Here is a 17,507-nt window from a genome sequence, read left to right as displayed (position 1 = left end):
TATTAGAGTAACTATACCATTTTCATGCACGGTATCCGGTAGTGGTAGTGTCGATTCGGCCTTCGGGAATGTAAGGAACAACGTGTCTTTGCACTCGTTACATTGTTCTCGCTTAACCAAAGGGGATACCGGGATACTAAAAGGGGGTTAATGTAATGAGGTGAGCTTAAAACAAAACATTATGTATCAAAAATCTTTGCATGATCCTTGCATTCTTTGGCGGCATGAATCACTGAGACCACTTTAAATCACAATGCAGTTTTATTAAACTATTTAATATTTCATATTACACAAGAAACAGGGACAGGGAAACCCGTTTTCGCTCCTGCTCTTTTTGTTTGACAAGCGTTTGAGTTTTCCTAGTAATCCGTGATGCTGATTTGCTGTTATTACTACTTTGCTGATGTCCTTTGAACGTGACGGAAAACGTTTGTTTGACTAGAATCGTAACATGCTAACTTCTTGCTTCTCTCTCTCTCTCTCTCTCTCTCTCTCTCTCTCTTTCTTTCTCTCTGCCTCTTTGGTACCCTCGCCCTTTGGAAAACTGATCCTATTAGGATTAGTGTCAATAAGTGAAAATAGCGGCAGAAGGAGAGCTTTTGCTTATCCTTCCACCATTTGCATCACGATTGAGTGTGAAGTTTTGAAAAGGCCGAGGGTGTGCATTTGTATTTAGCGTTTAGTTCCATTGGATGGTGGTTTAACAGCAATGGAAAGCAATTCCATAGTTGAGTAATGTGTATCGTTTAAAAATATCTCTTATCCACCTACGTTCTGATTTTGGTCGTCATAAAGTCTTACAGTTTATCATTTTGTTGGTTTTTTTTTTGTCAAACATTTTTCCTTGATGTTCTTTCTCTCTCTCTGCTCTCTACTGTCTGGAATCGAACGATCAAGCGATGATAAAATGGATGCGAGTGTGTGTTTTACTGTTAAGAGAGTTGTTTGTTATCTGGAGTTTAAAATTGAATGATTTGGTAAGGATATTTTTGCTCAATTCTGTTGGATTAATCGTGCAAAGTATTTGATTTGCTTTTGGAAATTTCCTTCTTCTGGGAAATGTGTTTTTTATCTTCTCTACTTACAAAACGAGGTTTGGAATGTACACAGATAAAAAAAATGATGCATTGTTGCAAGTGGTTGAGCCAAAATGGAATATGGAACGCGTATCAGCGTCTCCCATACATTCCTACACGCCTACTAAGTGTATCTATTCCAGGTAGAGGAAATGTAACTTTTTCCTCGTTTCCGAGTCCCTGGGCAGTGCGAGGGCCCATTTACGCAGGCCGGATAAAACGACCGAGCTGACCACTAGCAGCGCCCCGAGCACCGAGTAAAGGCTAGGAGTTTCCTTGAAAAACATAATCTGCCAGATGAAGGCAAACACGATGTCGGCCGAACGGGCAATCGCTACAGGACCGGCCTGTTCGTATTGCAGCGCAAGCGTAAGCAGTATCTGGCCGCCGAAGCTAAACAGCGCCAACGCTATGACGAGAAACCGATCCGTACCGCACAGTGGCCAACAGAGCGCTCCAATGTAGTAGCACACCAAAAGCGTGTACAGCAAGGCAAAGGCGCCAAAGTTGGACATGATGACGGAGAAGTGCAACCCCTTCAGGGCGCGCAGCAGTACGTACGCGTTCGCACCGAACAAGGTCGACGAAAGGGCCGCCACCGGGCCCCAAATGTCGTAGCTGTTTTCCATGATCTGTTCGTCCACTATCGATACCAGATTGTCCCCGAAAAGAAACGGTGGCTTGGTGATGAGCACCACGCCGATCAGCGTAAGGATAATGGTGATAACATTGAACATACCGCAAGCCTCGCGCAGGAAAAGCCGTGCAAAAATGGCCACAAACACGGGCGTCGAGAAAATAATCACGGACGCGTCCGCAAGCGGCATGTGGCGAAAAGCGTAAAAGCTAAGCATGAGTCCTGTGGTTCCGACGAAACACCGCAGCATGAGTATGATTCGCTTTCCCTCCGGGAAGAAGGTTTCCTCCCGATAGATTGCGATTGGTATCGAGGGTAGCAACACGCCAATGAATCTGCAACCATGGAAACGAAAGGCGGTATGATTAGCTGGTAGGTAGAGCAAAATGGAGAATACGCATACGAACCTGAAGGTGGCCAGCTCGATGGGGTTTACATCAACAAGTCCTTTCACAATGACGGAGCAGAGTGAGAAGAAAAATGACGAAACCGTAGCAAGGATGATGCCCAGATAGGGGCAGGAGCATTGCAGCCAGGACAGTGACCGGTGGCCTGTGGTGCCCTGTAACACCCCGTCCACCAGCTGCTGCAGTTCAAGATGTTCGGGCATTTTGTCGTGTTGCTGTACTTCCCACGCGGGCTGCTGGTGTCGTTCCGCACGTCCGTCCGACCGTCCGTCCGGTTTGGGGTTTTGAGCTGCTGAGCGTTCTAACAATTCTACTTGCAATTAGCTACAACCTTCCTCGACGCGGCACTACAAAAAGAAGGCTCCAGTTTACAAAGGCGTATCCTCGGTGGGTGCGACACGATAAACAAACCTTCGTTTCGGTCGCATATTTTTCTGCCACGGCGCTCTAGCACAGGACGGAACCGAGTAGCGGAAGAATCCGACGCACCATTAAACCATGTTGAATTCGGAACGCACTGTTTGTTGCTTGGCGAAGGCGGGGGCACACAGTCGGCACATTCACATTCTCTGCGTGTGTGTTTTACTAAAACACGCTTTCACTACTTTTGCAACTAAAGCCTAGTCGGAAAAGTGTCTCCTCACTGTGTGAAAGCATTTAAGGATTCTGGAATCGATCACCGTGCACGGAAGCGGAGGTACGTTCACAGTCCTTTTTCACACTCACACATCAACAGCACAACTGACGTTTTGGTACTTCTCCCGTTGACCGTTGAACGCACGCAGCGGAACGGTTGGAAAGCAAAGTAAGCCACTTTATCAACCTTTTCACTGACGAGTGGTTTGTGTAAAATAAAAAAATCATTCCGCAACTCGCTTTTGGGATGTCGTCGAGCTAGAAGAGAAATTAAAACATTCCCAAAGGATACCCGTGCGTGTTCGAAAACGTTCGAAAAAGGAGTTCAAATTTCGGCACCGTTCGGCACACTTCGGGCTCGGTCGTTTTTGACAGCGGAGCAGTTTGTTTACCGTGCCAAAACAAGAGAAAAAAACACACATCAACAAACAAACGGTCGGTGATTCGCGTGCAGTTTAGTTCGCTTTTTAGTTTTTTGTTAGAAATGTGCAACTGTTTCTCTAATTTTTACAGGTAGTTTTACAGTGAGTGCAAACACACCACCATCAGCTATCGTACATTAAAGGTAAGTTTATTATGCGTGTGTGTGTATACAAAAGTAACGATGTACAAAAATACTTGTATTTACGTGCGGCGCCACCCAGGTCAGCAGGTTGGCTGATGCGAATAATATTTTCAGAAGCGAATGCTTTTTTGTCCATTTGATTATGTGTAAGCGCTGCCACGGGTTTTGCTAAACGCCGGTGGAACCAGCGGAAGGGGGCTCGTTCCTCCCTCCCTGTTTCCGCATTGTACCTAGGAAACGATACATTTGCACCAGCCCCTCGTACGTAGCTAGTGTCCTGTGTGTTACTATTTCGGTAAAGATTGGATCGGTAGCACATCCCCCCGGGGGGGGATGGCGACGGGTCGAAGGAAGGGACCGCCATCATCAGCCCAAGTCCGCTATGACGTTGTCCAGGTCCGTCTGCAGCGTGCAGCACTCCTCGCGCACCTTGCTAATCTCGTCCTTAATACGATCGACGTTGGCCTGCAGCAAGTAGTTGCCCTTCTTCAGCGAGGCCAGCCGAGCCTCGTGCCGTTTGACTCGTGGTTCAAGGTTGATCTTCTTCTTATCATCCGGAGCATCCTAGAAGAGCAACAGCGACAAGAATGCGTGTGAGACACTTAGCAAGAGCGAACTGTCCCGATGGCTTACCTCTGCTTCATTTTCACTCTCATTTTCGCTCTCCGATTCCGATTCCTCCGATTCACTTTCCTCCTCCTCTTCATCCTCTTCCTGCTCGTCTTCCGGTTCCTCCGGCGGTGGTTCCTTGGCTTCGGCATTTTCATCATCGTCATCCTCCAGCTTCATCATGGCGGCCATTTTTTCCACCTCCTTCTGAAGCTTTTTATACTTCTTCTTCTCAGCCCTGGAGGCGAGGGAAAATGGATTAATGAGTCATTCCATCAAAGCGTGCGTATCCTTCCCCAGCAATACTTACTTGAGGGCATACTGGTTGGTTTTCATGGCATACTTTAACGCCTGCCGTTCGGCATGCTTTTCCTCCTGCTTCTCCTTCAATCTCGTGAGCCGGGCCTGCAGCATGTTGACCTCGCGGTTCAACCGCTTGGCCAGCTTTTCAGCCTTCTTTTCCTCGTCCTCCTCTTCCTCCTCCTCTTCCTCCTCCTCGGGCTGCAGCTCCGGTGAGCTTTCCTTCTGGGCCGACTCCGTCGCTCTGCGATCGTCCGTAATGCCCTGCGCGCAAATGCCACCCGAAACATGGAATTAGTTGACGTACAGATCTATTAGCTTAAGCTACAACAACACACAAATAGACGAATCGTCCCTATTCTAAAGCCACCGATGCTCCAACTGCAAGATCAGCATTATATTGACGGTAAGCAGTACGCGCGTGGCAGTACGCAAAGCTACTTGCGCATTCAGTACGATTATCAGATACGCCACACAAAGATACGCCAAAAACCATTTATCATTCCACATTACCTGATGCTCGTTCAAGTAGAAGTCATCGTCCGTTAAGCACTGCAGTTTAAAAAGGATAGCAACATAGAACGATTGATTAGCGTCGAGAAAAGCAATAGCGAGAAGAGGAAGCATTGAGAGAAGTGAAAGTTTAATGTATACTAGAATCTCCTATGACATTGTGTTGTTGTGTGTTAGCTGTTTCGAATCGTTCCGTTAGTGACAATTTGTTTGGCCAATCCAAATGTAGCTAGGTTCAATTGTTAAAGTGTAAGATCATCCTCCGGCTGCGCCCCGTGCGCCATTGCGCACCATTACCTGGAGTTTGCGCTCAAGTTCGGCGATCTTTCGCTTCTGCTCCTCCGTCTGCTTGTAGGCCGTGGCCAGCTCCTTGGCCACGGTTTGATATTTTTCCTCCAGCTGCTGCGACTGCTTCTGCGCCTCCAGTGCTTCGTCCTTGAGCGACTGTATTAGATCGGACTGGGGACCGGTAACGGTGGTCCGTTCCTCGCCGCTCAGCGGGTTCCATCGCTCGCGGGACAGCTCGGCCTCGAGGTTCTGTACCCGGGCCTGGAGCCGTTTGTTTTCGCGCTCCAGCGCCTCGTTGTTGCGCAGCTCGTGCGCAAGCATCTGCTTGGTGCTCTGCAGATCGTCCCGCACCTTGTCGATGTCGTCCAGCTCGTCCAGCTCCTCTTCCTCGGCCGGGGGCGCCTCGAGGTTGGCGCGCGACTCCGACTTGGCCAGCTGCTCCTCGAGCGTCATCTGGCGGCGGAACTTGCGCAGGCCGCCGAGGATCGGTTTGCTGCGATCGTTACACTTGGTCGGCTTGAGCTGCACACCGCCCTGGATTTGCTTCAGCAGCTGATTGTGTGCCGTAGCCTTTTCCGTCTCGAAGATGAACTGATCCTTGACCTTGGTGATCGATTTGGAGTTTATGATCGGATGCGATCTATCGGGGCCATGGGTGATGTGGATCAAGGGAGGGAAAATAAAAACAAAAACCATCATCATTCAGTGTACGATCGTGCTAGATCGAAGGGCAGGATCACGGAAATAGGATCTACTGGGAGCGACTAAGGACAGGGGCATTGTTACACAAAATCACACAGAAAGCAGACAAACGAGAACATCCAGATTAGGAGGAAAAACAAAAATTGAAGGAAAACAAGAAGATCGCGGAAACTTCGAGCCGTGCCGGGGGATGGGTTGGTGGGCCGTCTCTGTGGTGTACCTGTCATTACACTGAACGTGTCTCAGTTTTCTGCCCTGCTCAACCTCCTTCATCATGTCCGACCAGTCCGGACGTCGACGCGGACGACGTCTGCAAGAATGGAAGATTTATAGAGAATAGAAGGTAACAGTTGTTAGTTGACTATGACGACGACGACAACGACGAACAATTCACGAACACGATCTATTAGTGACGGGGTGAGTTTTAGTACACGTGGGTATGTGTGTGTGTGTCATTGGGATTTGAGGGTTGGTTGTGAAAGTGTAAGATTACATTGACGATAACAGACAGAGGCTTGCAAATGGACAAGGGGACAGAGTTGGTTGGTGATGAAGTTGTGATCATTCGTTCGTTCAGTTTTGCCTATCAAACTGCATTGGCAGTACACTTACTTTAGCTTGTCTAGCATCTCCTTCTGTTTGTCGGATATTTCCTTCTTTTCAAAGTCCGGCGGAGGCTTCAAGCTCGGCGGCGGTGGAGGCGGTGGCGGTATGTTCGACTTTGGCATCGGTGGTGGTGGCGGAACTGGAACGACACAAGCAGCAGTGGGTTACTTTTGGGCACTTTTACCATTCGGAAGTGGAACGCTTCGAGTCGATGAATCATTCTCGACGGTGCGGCACCTTAAAAAAGGCACTTCACAAGCGATAACCGCAGTGCAAATAGCGCCAAAGGGCCACCGGGGGGGTTCTCCACTTGTTTGGACGGGCGGGGATGTAGGTTTCTAGCTCAAGGTTAGGTTCAGTTTGACCATTAGCAGCGCACTGTACTTACTTCTTTTACTGCTTTCCGATTTCAGCATCGACGGTTTGTGCGGATAGGCTTCCTCCTTCTTCGGTATGTCCTCCAGCAGCGGCTTCTCCACCTTTTTCAGCTGCACCTCGGGCAGCTTCTCCTTGACGCGCGGCGCCTTCAGATTGGAGGGCACTTTGCGCAGCTGCACGCGGAAGTTTTTGGCCGGCTCGGGCGATACCGATCGCTCCTTGGGCGGTGGATCTTGCTGCGGCCGCACCACCTTCTTCAGCGGCGGTCTGATAAATGGTTTCGGCTCCGGCGAGGACGACTTCTCGGACACCGACTTCGAGGAGGGTTTGCTTTCGCTGTCCGACTTGTCGGGGCTCCTCGTTGGCGTCACTTTGCGCAGCTGCACCGGCAGCTTCGGCGGTGGCTGCGATGATGCGTCATCTGGGCGCTTCAGTAGTGTGCTCGTCGGTTCGGGCTTCTTCGGTGCCGGCTTCACCGGTGGCGCCGGCTCTTCCTCGGACTCCGTTTCCGTTTCGTACTCCGTGCTTCCCTCTTCCTCCTCCTCTTCCTCCTCCTCTTCCTCTACCTCCTCTTCCTCTTCATCCTCCTCCTCGTCGTCGTCGGACTCGGGTTTTGGTTCCTTGGCCAAGGGTTTGGGCTTCGGCTTTGCAACCTCCCGGTGTACCGTCATGACGGGTGTCGTGTTTTTGAGCCCTGTGGCCGGTTCGGCCGGTTTGGTGAGCGGAGGATTGACGGGCTTTTTCTGTGCCACTACCACAGGCACCTTAATTTCTTTCGACTGCAGCTTGGCCGTCGTTGTGGGCTTTGCCGCCGCCGTGTCACCATTTTCTTTGGCCGGCACGGTACTGCTGGCAGCCGGCTTCTTGACGGCCGTGGTGGCGGCCGCTGGTGACGAAGCTTTCGCCGACGAGCTTTCCGTGGCGCTCGCTTTGGACGAGGGCGACGATTCCTTTGTGTCAGTGGCGGGCGTGACGCTGGCTTTGCGAGCCCAGGCCGGCGGTACGGATTTGTTTACCGTCTCGAGACGATCCTTCAGCCACGGGGGACGGCTGTTTACCGGCATTATGTACCGGTTGGAGTCAGGTTGGGCACTTGTGAGTCAGGTGGGCGACAAACTCAAGCTTGCTCTCGCTGCTTCTGATTCACGGTCAATTGTTTGTGGCACTGTTTTCTAAATGTACTATCGCTGCTACCGTTCGTTTTCACCAAAGGCACCGTTGTGGTTTTTTTTTTGTTTATGAATGCTGAATGCTTTGCTTTTAAAAATAAACACATTAATTTAGAAACAACTTGTATGAATGTGTCCGTTAAAAATATCTGTGATTCATCTGGGATGGCAAGTGGCTTTAAAAAAAAAACATCATAATGATCAGATTGTATAGAAGGTGTGTATGGGTGTGTTATCAAAAGAGAGAGAGAGAGAGCGAGATAGAAAGGATAGAAACGTAATATTGTACATTGTAGCCACAAGAAGCTAGAGCAAACCAATCGACCAATCTTCTTGTCAGCCCGCAAGCAAGCAAGACGATCGCGGGTTGGATTTGCAATTAAAATTTTCCCCGCTCATCCGGCGTGTATGTCTTTCTGTGTGTGTGTGTTAAACTGTTTGGCTTTGTCGCAGCCGTTCCGATGACGTCTGCAGCATCAGTTTGTCACATACTTTTGCTTGGGTGGGGGTGATCGACGAAGAAGCAGGAGATGGCAGAGATGAAATGTGGTATAAATAAAGGTGTACAACATTTGCCTAAAAATAAAACACCAAACGATCGTGGTGGTTTCGGAGAGCGCAAGCGGGGATAAAGTGATTGGCCAATGGTGGTGGTAGGGAAGGAAGGAAGGGGAGGGAGGGTGTGCAAATATTCGCCACGGTTTGTTTCTTATCGAGGGAAGTCGTTGCATCGTGTAAACGGGGAGCTTTTGGTTGTTTTTTTTTTCATCTTCTTCCATGGTACAGGTGGTCAATGATGCACACTGAGCTCTGTTGGAAGTTGCAATCCATTATCGGTTAATGTTTATCATTTTATCACGTAATGATCACAAACAGTAACCTTTTCCCGATCCTCGCTTTCGATCGCGTTTGTGTTGGGTTGGAGTTGTGTTTTGCGCTGTTGGTATAATTCTTCAATAGTTTACCTAAAACCAGGCATAAACCTAAACCATTCACTGCACTAACCAGTACCATTCGTGTACGCTTCGGATCAAATCGCTTAATGAACTGATTTCCTAAATCAAGACCATTAGTCCAGCAAACCTATCGCAATCGAACAACTGCAGCAAATTTGCGTGGGAAAACGCCATAAAGCGTGGCGCACCCTTTCCGTGGCGACACAATTGCTTAGCAAAGGCGGCAAGTATCTGCTCATTTTAATTTTGCTAAGGCGTAGCCGGACGTGTATCTTCTTCCAATCTCCCTCATTTGATCGTCCATGACATTGGCGGTTGTGTATTGATGCGCGTCTTTTGTACCCTTGAGATTATTAAGCGCGAGTAGAGCGTAAAGCCCTTGCCTTATCTTAATTGAGCGATGAATATAATAGGAGTGATTAACTGTGTTTTACGAGGTTTCTACTGTTAGCACCCCTTAGACACGGCGGTGACGGTGGTGGTGACGAACTAACCTCCCAGTGGATGTCCCAGCACGCTCTACCGTTCCGTGCAATAATGCGAAACGTGAGGCGATGTTTGTTTGTTTGTTTTTTTTTGTAAGTTTGCTAAGAATAACTCCTGCTCAAAATGCTTCAAATCTACGAAGAATAGCTATTTAAAAAAGAAAACAAACCCACACACACACACACACTCACACGTGTCGCATAGAATGGAGGCGTACGGTCTTTCACTTCGCTTTGTCAACAACGCTACGAAGCGCGGGAGAATGGCCGGAGTGCGAGGGAAAAAAGGCACGAAATCAAGACACGAAATCGACTGGACACCGTCGCACGAAACATTTGAGTACGTAGTTTTAATTTAGAAGTGTCAGCCAGCTCCTCCTCTAGCACGATTTCTCCTCTTCCGTTGGTCCATCGAGCGGAGTCGGGGGGAACGATGTTAAACAAAAAGGTCAAGACGACAGTTTTATTGGAGGCCGCTGGGGCGGCGCAGTGGCCGTGTGCTTGCTGAAGGCCACTAGCAGCAATTAAAGTGACCCACCCGCAAAGGGGTTTAACGGACACGCACCCGCCTGCGAAGGATTAACCCACTTTGGGGTGCAAAACAAGGGACAACTGTCCATTTACGATCAAATGATCCTCGGGATCGTGCGCGACTCGGTTGTCTGGTTAGGTTTGAGAGTTTAAGCTTAGATTATTTACATTGCGTGTCGTCTGGCCACGGGCATGGTCGTGGCGCACTGATTTGGCACTAAATTTTCCCGAATGACGTCACATGGAAATGGCTGTCCGTGGTATCGCTCTATCTGCGTGTGTGTGTGCGTATGTCTGTGATATCACTTCACGTTGTGTGTGTGTGTGTGTGTGCGCGCATGTGTGTGTGTGTGGGTCGACAGATATTTGTGTGGATGTGTGTGTTAGTTTGAGCATAATTTTACGAAGAATATGAACTCATCAGGAAATGTTCTACCAGACTTCAAAACAAAACACGCAATGCTCTCGCAACGTAACTGGGACGGTGTAACCAAACAGAAAAAAGGAACTTGCAATCTTCTTTTCCGAAAGAAATGTCGAAAATTTCACTCATTCAGAAGTGGGTCAGCAACACGTCGAATTCCGCACCCGCAAAGACGACGGATACGCCTCCCTCTCGCCTCGTACTTGCTGCGCACACGACGGATGCACCGTCGTCACACGTCGCCACAAACCCACGTTTTTCCTTGGTTTTGGGGAAAAATTACACATCAGCACACACACACACACACTGAGTGGCACAGTTTGCACTGTGATAGTGATTTTTACGTTTTGTTTTACGATCAAACGATCGAATTGTGCGAATTTTCCTACGCACATTCACCAACACGCCGATCAAGAGATCATACCACACACACACACACAAAACAGCATACCAAACACACACACACACGCTTTCCCTTGCGTGAAGAATCAGGTGAAATTGAAATTCTTGGCTCCACCTTCGTGTGTCGTAGCTACGTCTACGACACGACGGTGCGTTACGACACGGGATTTTTGCACCACGAGAGCAATCGGTGGAGGGTCTTTTACACGCACTTTTGCTAACCCGCCCCTGGAAACGACTCCACTCCACCACGCTCCAAAGATCACATTCTTCACATCACAGCACCGCCGCCACGGGATTCGGTTCGTTCGGAATGGAAAGATTTCCAACCCGCTTGCCCGTTACCCCGCTTACCACAGAAGAAGCCCGAGACTGCTCGGAATACCGATGACGTGACTGACGGTTTGTCGCACCGTGTGTATCCGTTCTTTTTGCTCCTTTCTTCTCCTTTTTCTTTCGTCCCTATTGCTCTGTACCTATCGGAAAATGCACCCCCAGCACGGCACTGCTCCGGAGTGGTTGCACTGCGTACGTCGGTGGCGGACCGACCATTGACGACTGGTGCTTCTCACGCACGCACGATCGCGGCGCACGGTCGCGAAAATGGTTGCGAGAGATTTGCCCCAAAAAAAACCCTCGGCCCGAACGCCCAAAATCACGAGAGTTTCCCCCGTTGCTGCACGCTCTGCCGTGTATTTTGGCGCACACGACGACGGTTATAAGGTGGTTTTTCCGAACACAGTTTTCCCTTAACCTGCCTGCCTGTATCTGCTGCCCACACACACACACACACACACACACGTACCGATCGAGTTGTGGTTGCTGTTGTGCGCAAGAAATGCACGCGCAAAGCTAAAATTAAAATTCTTCTTGCTTACTTTGGTCGCTTGGTGTGGGATCATTTTCGGCGGTATGCGAGTAGGATGGGGCGTGTCGGAAAAGCGGGGCAAAAAAATGAGAAATTATGTCCATTTTCTTTCGCACGATCGTGATCGTGGCTCCCTTTCTGTGGGGTTTCCTTCTCTCTCTAACTCTTTCCACTCTCTCCATTCTCTCTCGTTCTTATGTGGTTGAATTCACAACACCAACAAGCCTCCCGGCACACGTCACGAAACATCGTTTAGGAAGATCATTAGGATTTGCTTTGTTTACCGATCGTCGATTGTGGCATGCACGAGCGCCACCCTACATTAGGCTGGGGCTGTTTTTTTTTGTTGTAGTTGTTTTGCTGCTTTGTTTTTGTTACGCATCGACAGAACCCGCTGCCGCAGCACCCCAAACTCAGCTGATTTGGTGCCTTTGTACGCAGTGGCCACCGTGTCAAGTTAAAATTAAAAAGGGATGCCTCAGTTCGATTCCGGTTGCAGCAATGAGGCCAAGAGCAAGATGACGAGAAGCTGGCACATAAATTACGTGATACAGCACCTAACATACGATGTGTGTAAGACCTTGGTGGTTGTTGTTAATAGGGTCTCTGATTCGTGCAAGGACATGCCAGCGGGAACAGATGGTAAAAGTGATCCTTTTTTGTTACTATTCGTTGGATATATTTTGAATGGTTTTATTACAAAAAAACACACACTTTAGGAACATGATGGTTACCGTATGCGAAGGAGAGGTAGCGCACGTTAATAAGCTATTTAAGAGTTTCTTCAATACTTGTAGCATGTAGGGGCCGGTTCCGTTCGCCACTGTCAAACACTGTTCTGATCGACAATGTCCGTCATCGGATCGAAATGGGGCCAGGTTTTGATCTCCTCGAACAGCCGATCACCCGGACATTCCGTCGTGCGTACCTGCCGATGCCCCAGCAAGGTGTAGTTCTGTGCAATCAGCCCATTCCGGACACCATACTCGATGAGGTTTTGGGCGGCCGTGAGCATGTTCTTCGGTGGCAAATCCGCTGCAAAGAGATCGAAATCGTCAGTGCCCTGTCCTGCTGACCGACAATCCGGCGCCACTTCTCACTTACCAACCCAATCACCGATCAGACAGATCCCAACGCTGCGGTTGTTGTATCGGGGCGCATGAGCCCCAATCACATTGAATCCCCGGCCCTGGTACACGCGCCCGTCGCCACCGACCGCAAAGCTGTACCCGATGTCGTTCCACTGACGCACGTCCTGGTGCATCTTCTGCATCGATTGCATTGCCGCGATGCACTGCAGCCCGTTGTAGCATGCCGCCGGCCGGTACGAATGATGTATGATGACGTACGGGATGGGACCGGCGAAGTGTTCGATCTGTTTCGGTGGCAGAGCACTCCAAAAGTCTCGCGTCACGTAGGGCACCGGGTCTGCAAAACAATAGATGAGGGTTAAGCGTGGATGTAATTTGTACTTGCTCCGTACGTCATTGTTGGTTCAGTAGTAGTATCGGAATCGTCGGAAAAGGGAAAAAAGTTCCATTACCGCATCACGAATGACTGCAGCTTGCAGCTGAATGACGGAAGCAATGATCACGATCGCGTACACGATCATGATTAAACTGTCCAACTGGCAGTAGGCTCTAAATATGCTGGCATTTGAGTAAACTACCGGGGGCAGTAGCTGGAAGTTAACACAACAACGTACTGCCAATTTATAATCTAATGTTTGGTCAGCTGGTTGCCAACGTAAATGGTATTTCAGTGATAAGAAATTCATTTACAATTCAGTCGGTCGATCGCTGGACGTCATCGATAGTATGCAAAGGTCATTGAAAAGAAATGAAAATGTATTCTTGCAAAAAGGAGCAAAAACAAAACAAGTGAGTCTGCTAAGCAGGAGTTAAAAAATGACAAATTCCTCAACCACTTAATCCTGCATTCTTCGTGGTAAAATGAACCCACCAGCCAGGGCTCTTCAGTGCAGGGGATTTTTAAAACTTGTACACACACAGGTGACGTAGAGATGATGACCGTTCGCACTAGCCTTCCACTTTGCAGGCCGCAAACACAATGACACAGTGTGTGGCCAAAGCTTGTTTTTTGCTGTCCATTAAGGTAAATTTGATTCGTACACACAAACAAAACAAAAAAAAACACACACTTACCACATGCTTTACTATCAACCGCAACGTAAAATAGGGTAAATGCTATGACGCCGAAGTAGTAACAAAAGTCTTTAACAAAGTCCATTTTGCGGCAACAATTAGTGCACCAACTTCTGCGTTAAACCGTTCCGAAATCGCTTCTTGGACAATCTTTCTCCTCACCACCACTGGAGTTTTTTTATAAGCAGTATTTTCGTGAGGTATTTGTTGTACGGTGTTGTGTGCGTTGGTGCGTTCAGCAAATAAATCACTGTCACTACTGTCGGGATAAGAACCACGGGAAGGTTACCGATTGCACTTTCATGTCTGTCTGCAGGTGCGGTATCTAGTAGCCTGCGCGTGAGCTTGACAACGCAACCCAAAGAGCAGCCCCACTCGATCGAATTATTTGCGTACAGAGAGCAGTGTCGCGCGTGGTCTCGACGCGATTGTTGATAGCGTGGAAACACGAAACGTATTGTTTTTGTTCGGCACGGGATGGCGCACAACTGGTCGGTGGTACGCACTCAAGTACGCGCACTTATTATCGCGGATGGCTCCGGCGCAGGTTGAAATGATACTGTGGCGGACGAAAGCAACCGGCTGGCGTTAAATACAACACGAGCTGCGTTACCAATTTCAGAGACAACACAACATGAATGAGGAGCACCGGATAGAGCGAAGCGTTGTGTAAGCGGAATGTGTGCACCGTGAGCGCGAGAATGGCGCGATTACTGAGAGCAGAAGAGATCAATGAAGATCCCCGTCAAGTGGCCGATTAGAGGGAGGAATGGGAAACACGGAACAGGTTGCGGCGGGATGGAAGGGGTTTGGGCTGTGAGAGATCGGACAGGTTCAACCGATTGGAGAATGGCTCGTCGATGGGGTGGGTCGTGAATGTAGGCGCCCATTTCCCAACGCTCGTTTGTGTTTGCGGGGAATCACCGCGGGCTGTGTGTGATACGACGCTCGGAGATAGTTGTGTTGTACCATGTGCTCAGTAAAGGATAAGGTGCCGAGGATCGGAAAATTCCGGCCAATGATTCATGTTGGCTATTAACTGACCTACCGCTTAGATTGGACTATGTTACACAGCGTTCGATTGCATGATTCCTGATCATATTTTCAATGGCCGATTTGAAGACCGATGCTCTTTAAAAGAAACTGTTTGTTAGTATTATAAATGAGAGTGTGTTTTTTACAATAAAAGTGCGTATTATTTGACAAACTAATTTCTGGTCATTTGTTTACGCGACGGGAGGGAATGTACCGCTTATGATTGTACCCATTAGGGGTGGAACTTCTCACGCGAGATACATCGGGGGAACTCAGTTTTTTTTTTTGCTCGATTGTGTTTGTAGAGTATCGCCGGTTGTGTTGTTTACCCTTATAAATGTATGTATATGCTCGCGAAAGTAAACGAAAGCGTGGCGGTAAAGTACAATAAAAAATAAATACAAAATGAATCATAACTGACCGTACCATCTCGCGAGGGTACTTGTTGATTTAGTTCTTATCAAAAGTGGGATTTATTTGCCACATTATCAATGATGGCGCTACCGTGTAGCAGCAGCGGCCAATTGAAAAGATTGTTTTGAGATCGATACAGTTAGGTAGCTCTGTTTTTGTTTAAATGATCGATTATTTCAACTACTTTGGAGAAGAAATGAACAGCAATAATGATGATATTCGACTATTCTGTTTCTCTTTTAGCTTTATCTGAATAGTAACCACTGCACACTTCCTCCATCGAGATCATCACGAGTGCAAACGATCGATATCGTTCGGTTAGTTGGCTCTACAGAAGAATGCGTAGCGCAAAGTTACAGGCAGCGCTGGTGAAACGACGGGAAGCGGAACAGATCAAGTACCAAAAGTCAGCCGCCGTAGAACGGTACTACGACCAGTGGGGACGCATCACGAGCCGGTACGAGTCATGGACCACGCCCAAGTACTACCGGGAAGCAGAAGAAGCACTCCGGAAGCGTGAGGATGAGAAGAAGAAACAGGAAGCACTGGAATCGAAACGTGCCCGTCTAAAGGAACTTTTACAGAAAGAAAATGAGGAGCTACAAAAGGAGATGGAAAGTACGCGAATCACTGTTTGCGGTTACGGTAGAGCTACCGTGGATATTCAAAATTTCCCTGTTTTTTTGCTTTTCAGATATATCTCGCCCAAAACCGAAGCCAGTTTCAACCGAAATCCTGGAAGGAATCCGATCGCGGTTGCACAGCGCGGAAGAAGCAAAGAAGCGCATGGACCTGGAGGCAAACTTGTACAGCAAGTGGCGCCTGGGCTTTGACAAAGACGCAGTGATAATGGACTCGAAAACGACACACCAGGCGATGGCCAAGCTGAACTGGATCGATCGGCAGGTGGAGCTGCAACTGCAGGACGAAAAGGATCGCCGCGAGCAGCAGGAACGGCAGCTAAAGCTGTCCGAGGAGGTCCGTCGAAGGGAGGAGCTGATGCTGGAAAAGAACCGAATGCGCGAGCAGGAACTGAAGGAACTTCGCAGCATGCAGGAAATGCACATGGCGGAGCTGAAGTCGCGGGAACAGGAAGCGAACGAGCTGAAGATGTACGAGGTGCGGTTGAAAACGAAAAAGGAAGAGATGGTCAACGAGTTGGAGCAGCTGCGCGTGTACAACGATGTGCGGCGCGACCGTGTGGTGGCGATGCATAACTTAAGGCGCATAAAGATGCTGCTCCGCGAGCGCTCGGAAGCGGTGCGGAACGATCTGCAGCATGACATTCAGCTGCTGCAACGCATCAGCAGCGATAATCCCGCATCGTGCGACAGTGCGGAAGGGATCGAGTACTTGCGGCGCAAGTTTCAGCTCCAGTACGATCTGGAGGTGGAGCAGCAGATGACCATCGAGGGCATGTACGAGTCGGAGGCGAAACACAGTTTGGCCAAGTGTGAGGACAAATGGAACAGCGAGGCGATCATTCGAGAGCAGCAGCTGCGCTGCCTGCTAGAGGACCGGCTGATGGACTTCGAAACGAAGCTGGTCGACTGTACGCAAAGGCAGCGCGAGCTTATCGATGTACGCGAGCAGCACATCAAAGCCATCGAGGGGGCCAATCAGCGGCTGAAGGAGCTGATGTCCGATAAATCGCGCGATGAGTTTGTTACCTCGTCCAATAACAGCGAACTGCGGGACCTTCTAGTGCAGCGTGGTGGTGGTGGCGATGGCCCGGATAGAGGACACCCGATTCCGAGACGACCCTCCACACAGAGTTCGCAGCGGAGCAGCACGTTTAGCAGCATCTTTCCCTTTGATGATTATTGCAAGGAGCTGAAACTGACTGAAAATCGCACCGGTAGGCCGAACGGCGGGACGGTTGGGGCGCCCGAAGGTTTGACGGCGCCCCGGTTTGGCAAGAAGAAGGTAGCCTGGTGCTGAAACATGACATCCCATACCACACGATAAGACGCTGTTCTGACGATAAATCGAGCTTAAGGAGTAATATGTACTTTTTTTAGAATTTTTATAGTAATAATTTGTGGCGTGCCTTTTAAACAATATATTTATTTTATACAGAACACTCACGTTTTATGCGTTTCAGATTTTTTTTTATTATTTTTTAAATTCTACATCCATCAACCCACACATTCCCCGGATCACGTTAATTTGACCTTTCAAAAAGACTATACCATATGAATGTTCGCGCGTGTGTGTTTGTGTGGGCGGGGTTAAATGAAAGGATTGAGCGAAGAAGAACGAGAGGTCCGACGTGAGGACGTTTCCCTCCCAACCAGTTCCTGGCCACGTAAACGCACACGTACAATTGCTGCAGAGTACA

The 17,507-nt window shown here is 48.9% G+C and overlaps 4 protein-coding genes across 8 annotated transcripts; 1 reads left to right on the top strand and 3 right to left on the bottom strand.

Moving 5' to 3' along the window:
- Positions 1–16: 16 nt before the first annotated feature.
- LOC120952837 (solute carrier family 35 member G1) lies at positions 17–2,791 on the bottom strand. Its single transcript, XM_040372374.2, has 3 exons — positions 2,532–2,791; positions 2,121–2,467; positions 17–2,048 (listed from the first exon to the last, which is right to left on the bottom strand). The coding sequence occupies exons 2-3, from the start codon at positions 2,321–2,323 to the stop codon at positions 1,211–1,213; spliced, it is 1,041 nt and encodes a 346-aa protein (XP_040228308.1). The 5' UTR covers positions 2,324–2,467; positions 2,532–2,791; the 3' UTR covers positions 17–1,210.
- A 214-nt stretch (positions 2,792–3,005) lies between these two features.
- On the top strand, positions 3,006–17,247 carry LOC120952835 (trichohyalin). Its single transcript, XM_040372372.2, has 3 exons — positions 3,006–3,321; positions 15,410–15,784; positions 15,861–17,247. The coding sequence occupies exons 2-3, from the start codon at positions 15,505–15,507 to the stop codon at positions 17,105–17,107; spliced, it is 1,527 nt and encodes a 508-aa protein (XP_040228306.2). The 5' UTR covers positions 3,006–3,321; positions 15,410–15,504; the 3' UTR covers positions 17,108–17,247.
- On the bottom strand, positions 3,307–11,423 carry LOC120952832 (glutamic acid-rich protein). Of its 5 annotated transcripts, none has more exons than XM_040372361.2 (9): positions 11,039–11,418; positions 6,728–7,974; positions 6,346–6,478; positions 5,954–6,043; positions 5,041–5,671; positions 4,744–4,782; positions 4,241–4,494; positions 3,955–4,168; positions 3,307–3,885 (listed from the first exon to the last, which is right to left on the bottom strand). In XM_040372361.2, exons 2-9 carry the CDS (start codon positions 7,779–7,781, stop codon positions 3,688–3,690), a joined length of 2,613 nt encoding a protein of 870 aa, XP_040228295.2. In that variant the 5' UTR covers positions 7,782–7,974; positions 11,039–11,418; the 3' UTR covers positions 3,307–3,687. The 5 variants fall into 5 exon arrangements, with proteins under 5 accessions (XP_040228295.2, XP_040228296.2, XP_040228297.2 ...); XM_040372362.2 differs by having other exon boundaries at positions 11,161–11,418; XM_040372363.2 differs by having other exon boundaries at positions 6,728–7,969; positions 11,161–11,418.
- LOC120952840 (peptidoglycan-recognition protein LB) lies at positions 12,230–14,296 on the bottom strand. The gene is made up of 3 exons (XM_040372377.2): positions 13,718–14,296; positions 12,657–12,980; positions 12,230–12,587 (listed from the first exon to the last, which is right to left on the bottom strand). The coding sequence occupies exons 1-3, from the start codon at positions 13,800–13,802 to the stop codon at positions 12,379–12,381; spliced, it is 618 nt and encodes a 205-aa protein (XP_040228311.2). The 5' UTR covers positions 13,803–14,296; the 3' UTR covers positions 12,230–12,378.
- Positions 17,248–17,507: the final 260 nt, after the last annotated feature.

The sequence above is a fragment of the Anopheles coluzzii genome, chromosome 2 (assembly GCF_943734685.1).
Source record: "Anopheles coluzzii chromosome 2, AcolN3, whole genome shotgun sequence".
Lineage (NCBI taxonomy): Eukaryota > Metazoa > Arthropoda > Insecta > Diptera > Culicidae > Anopheles > Anopheles coluzzii.
This window is presented reverse-complemented; position numbering and strand designations above follow the sequence as displayed.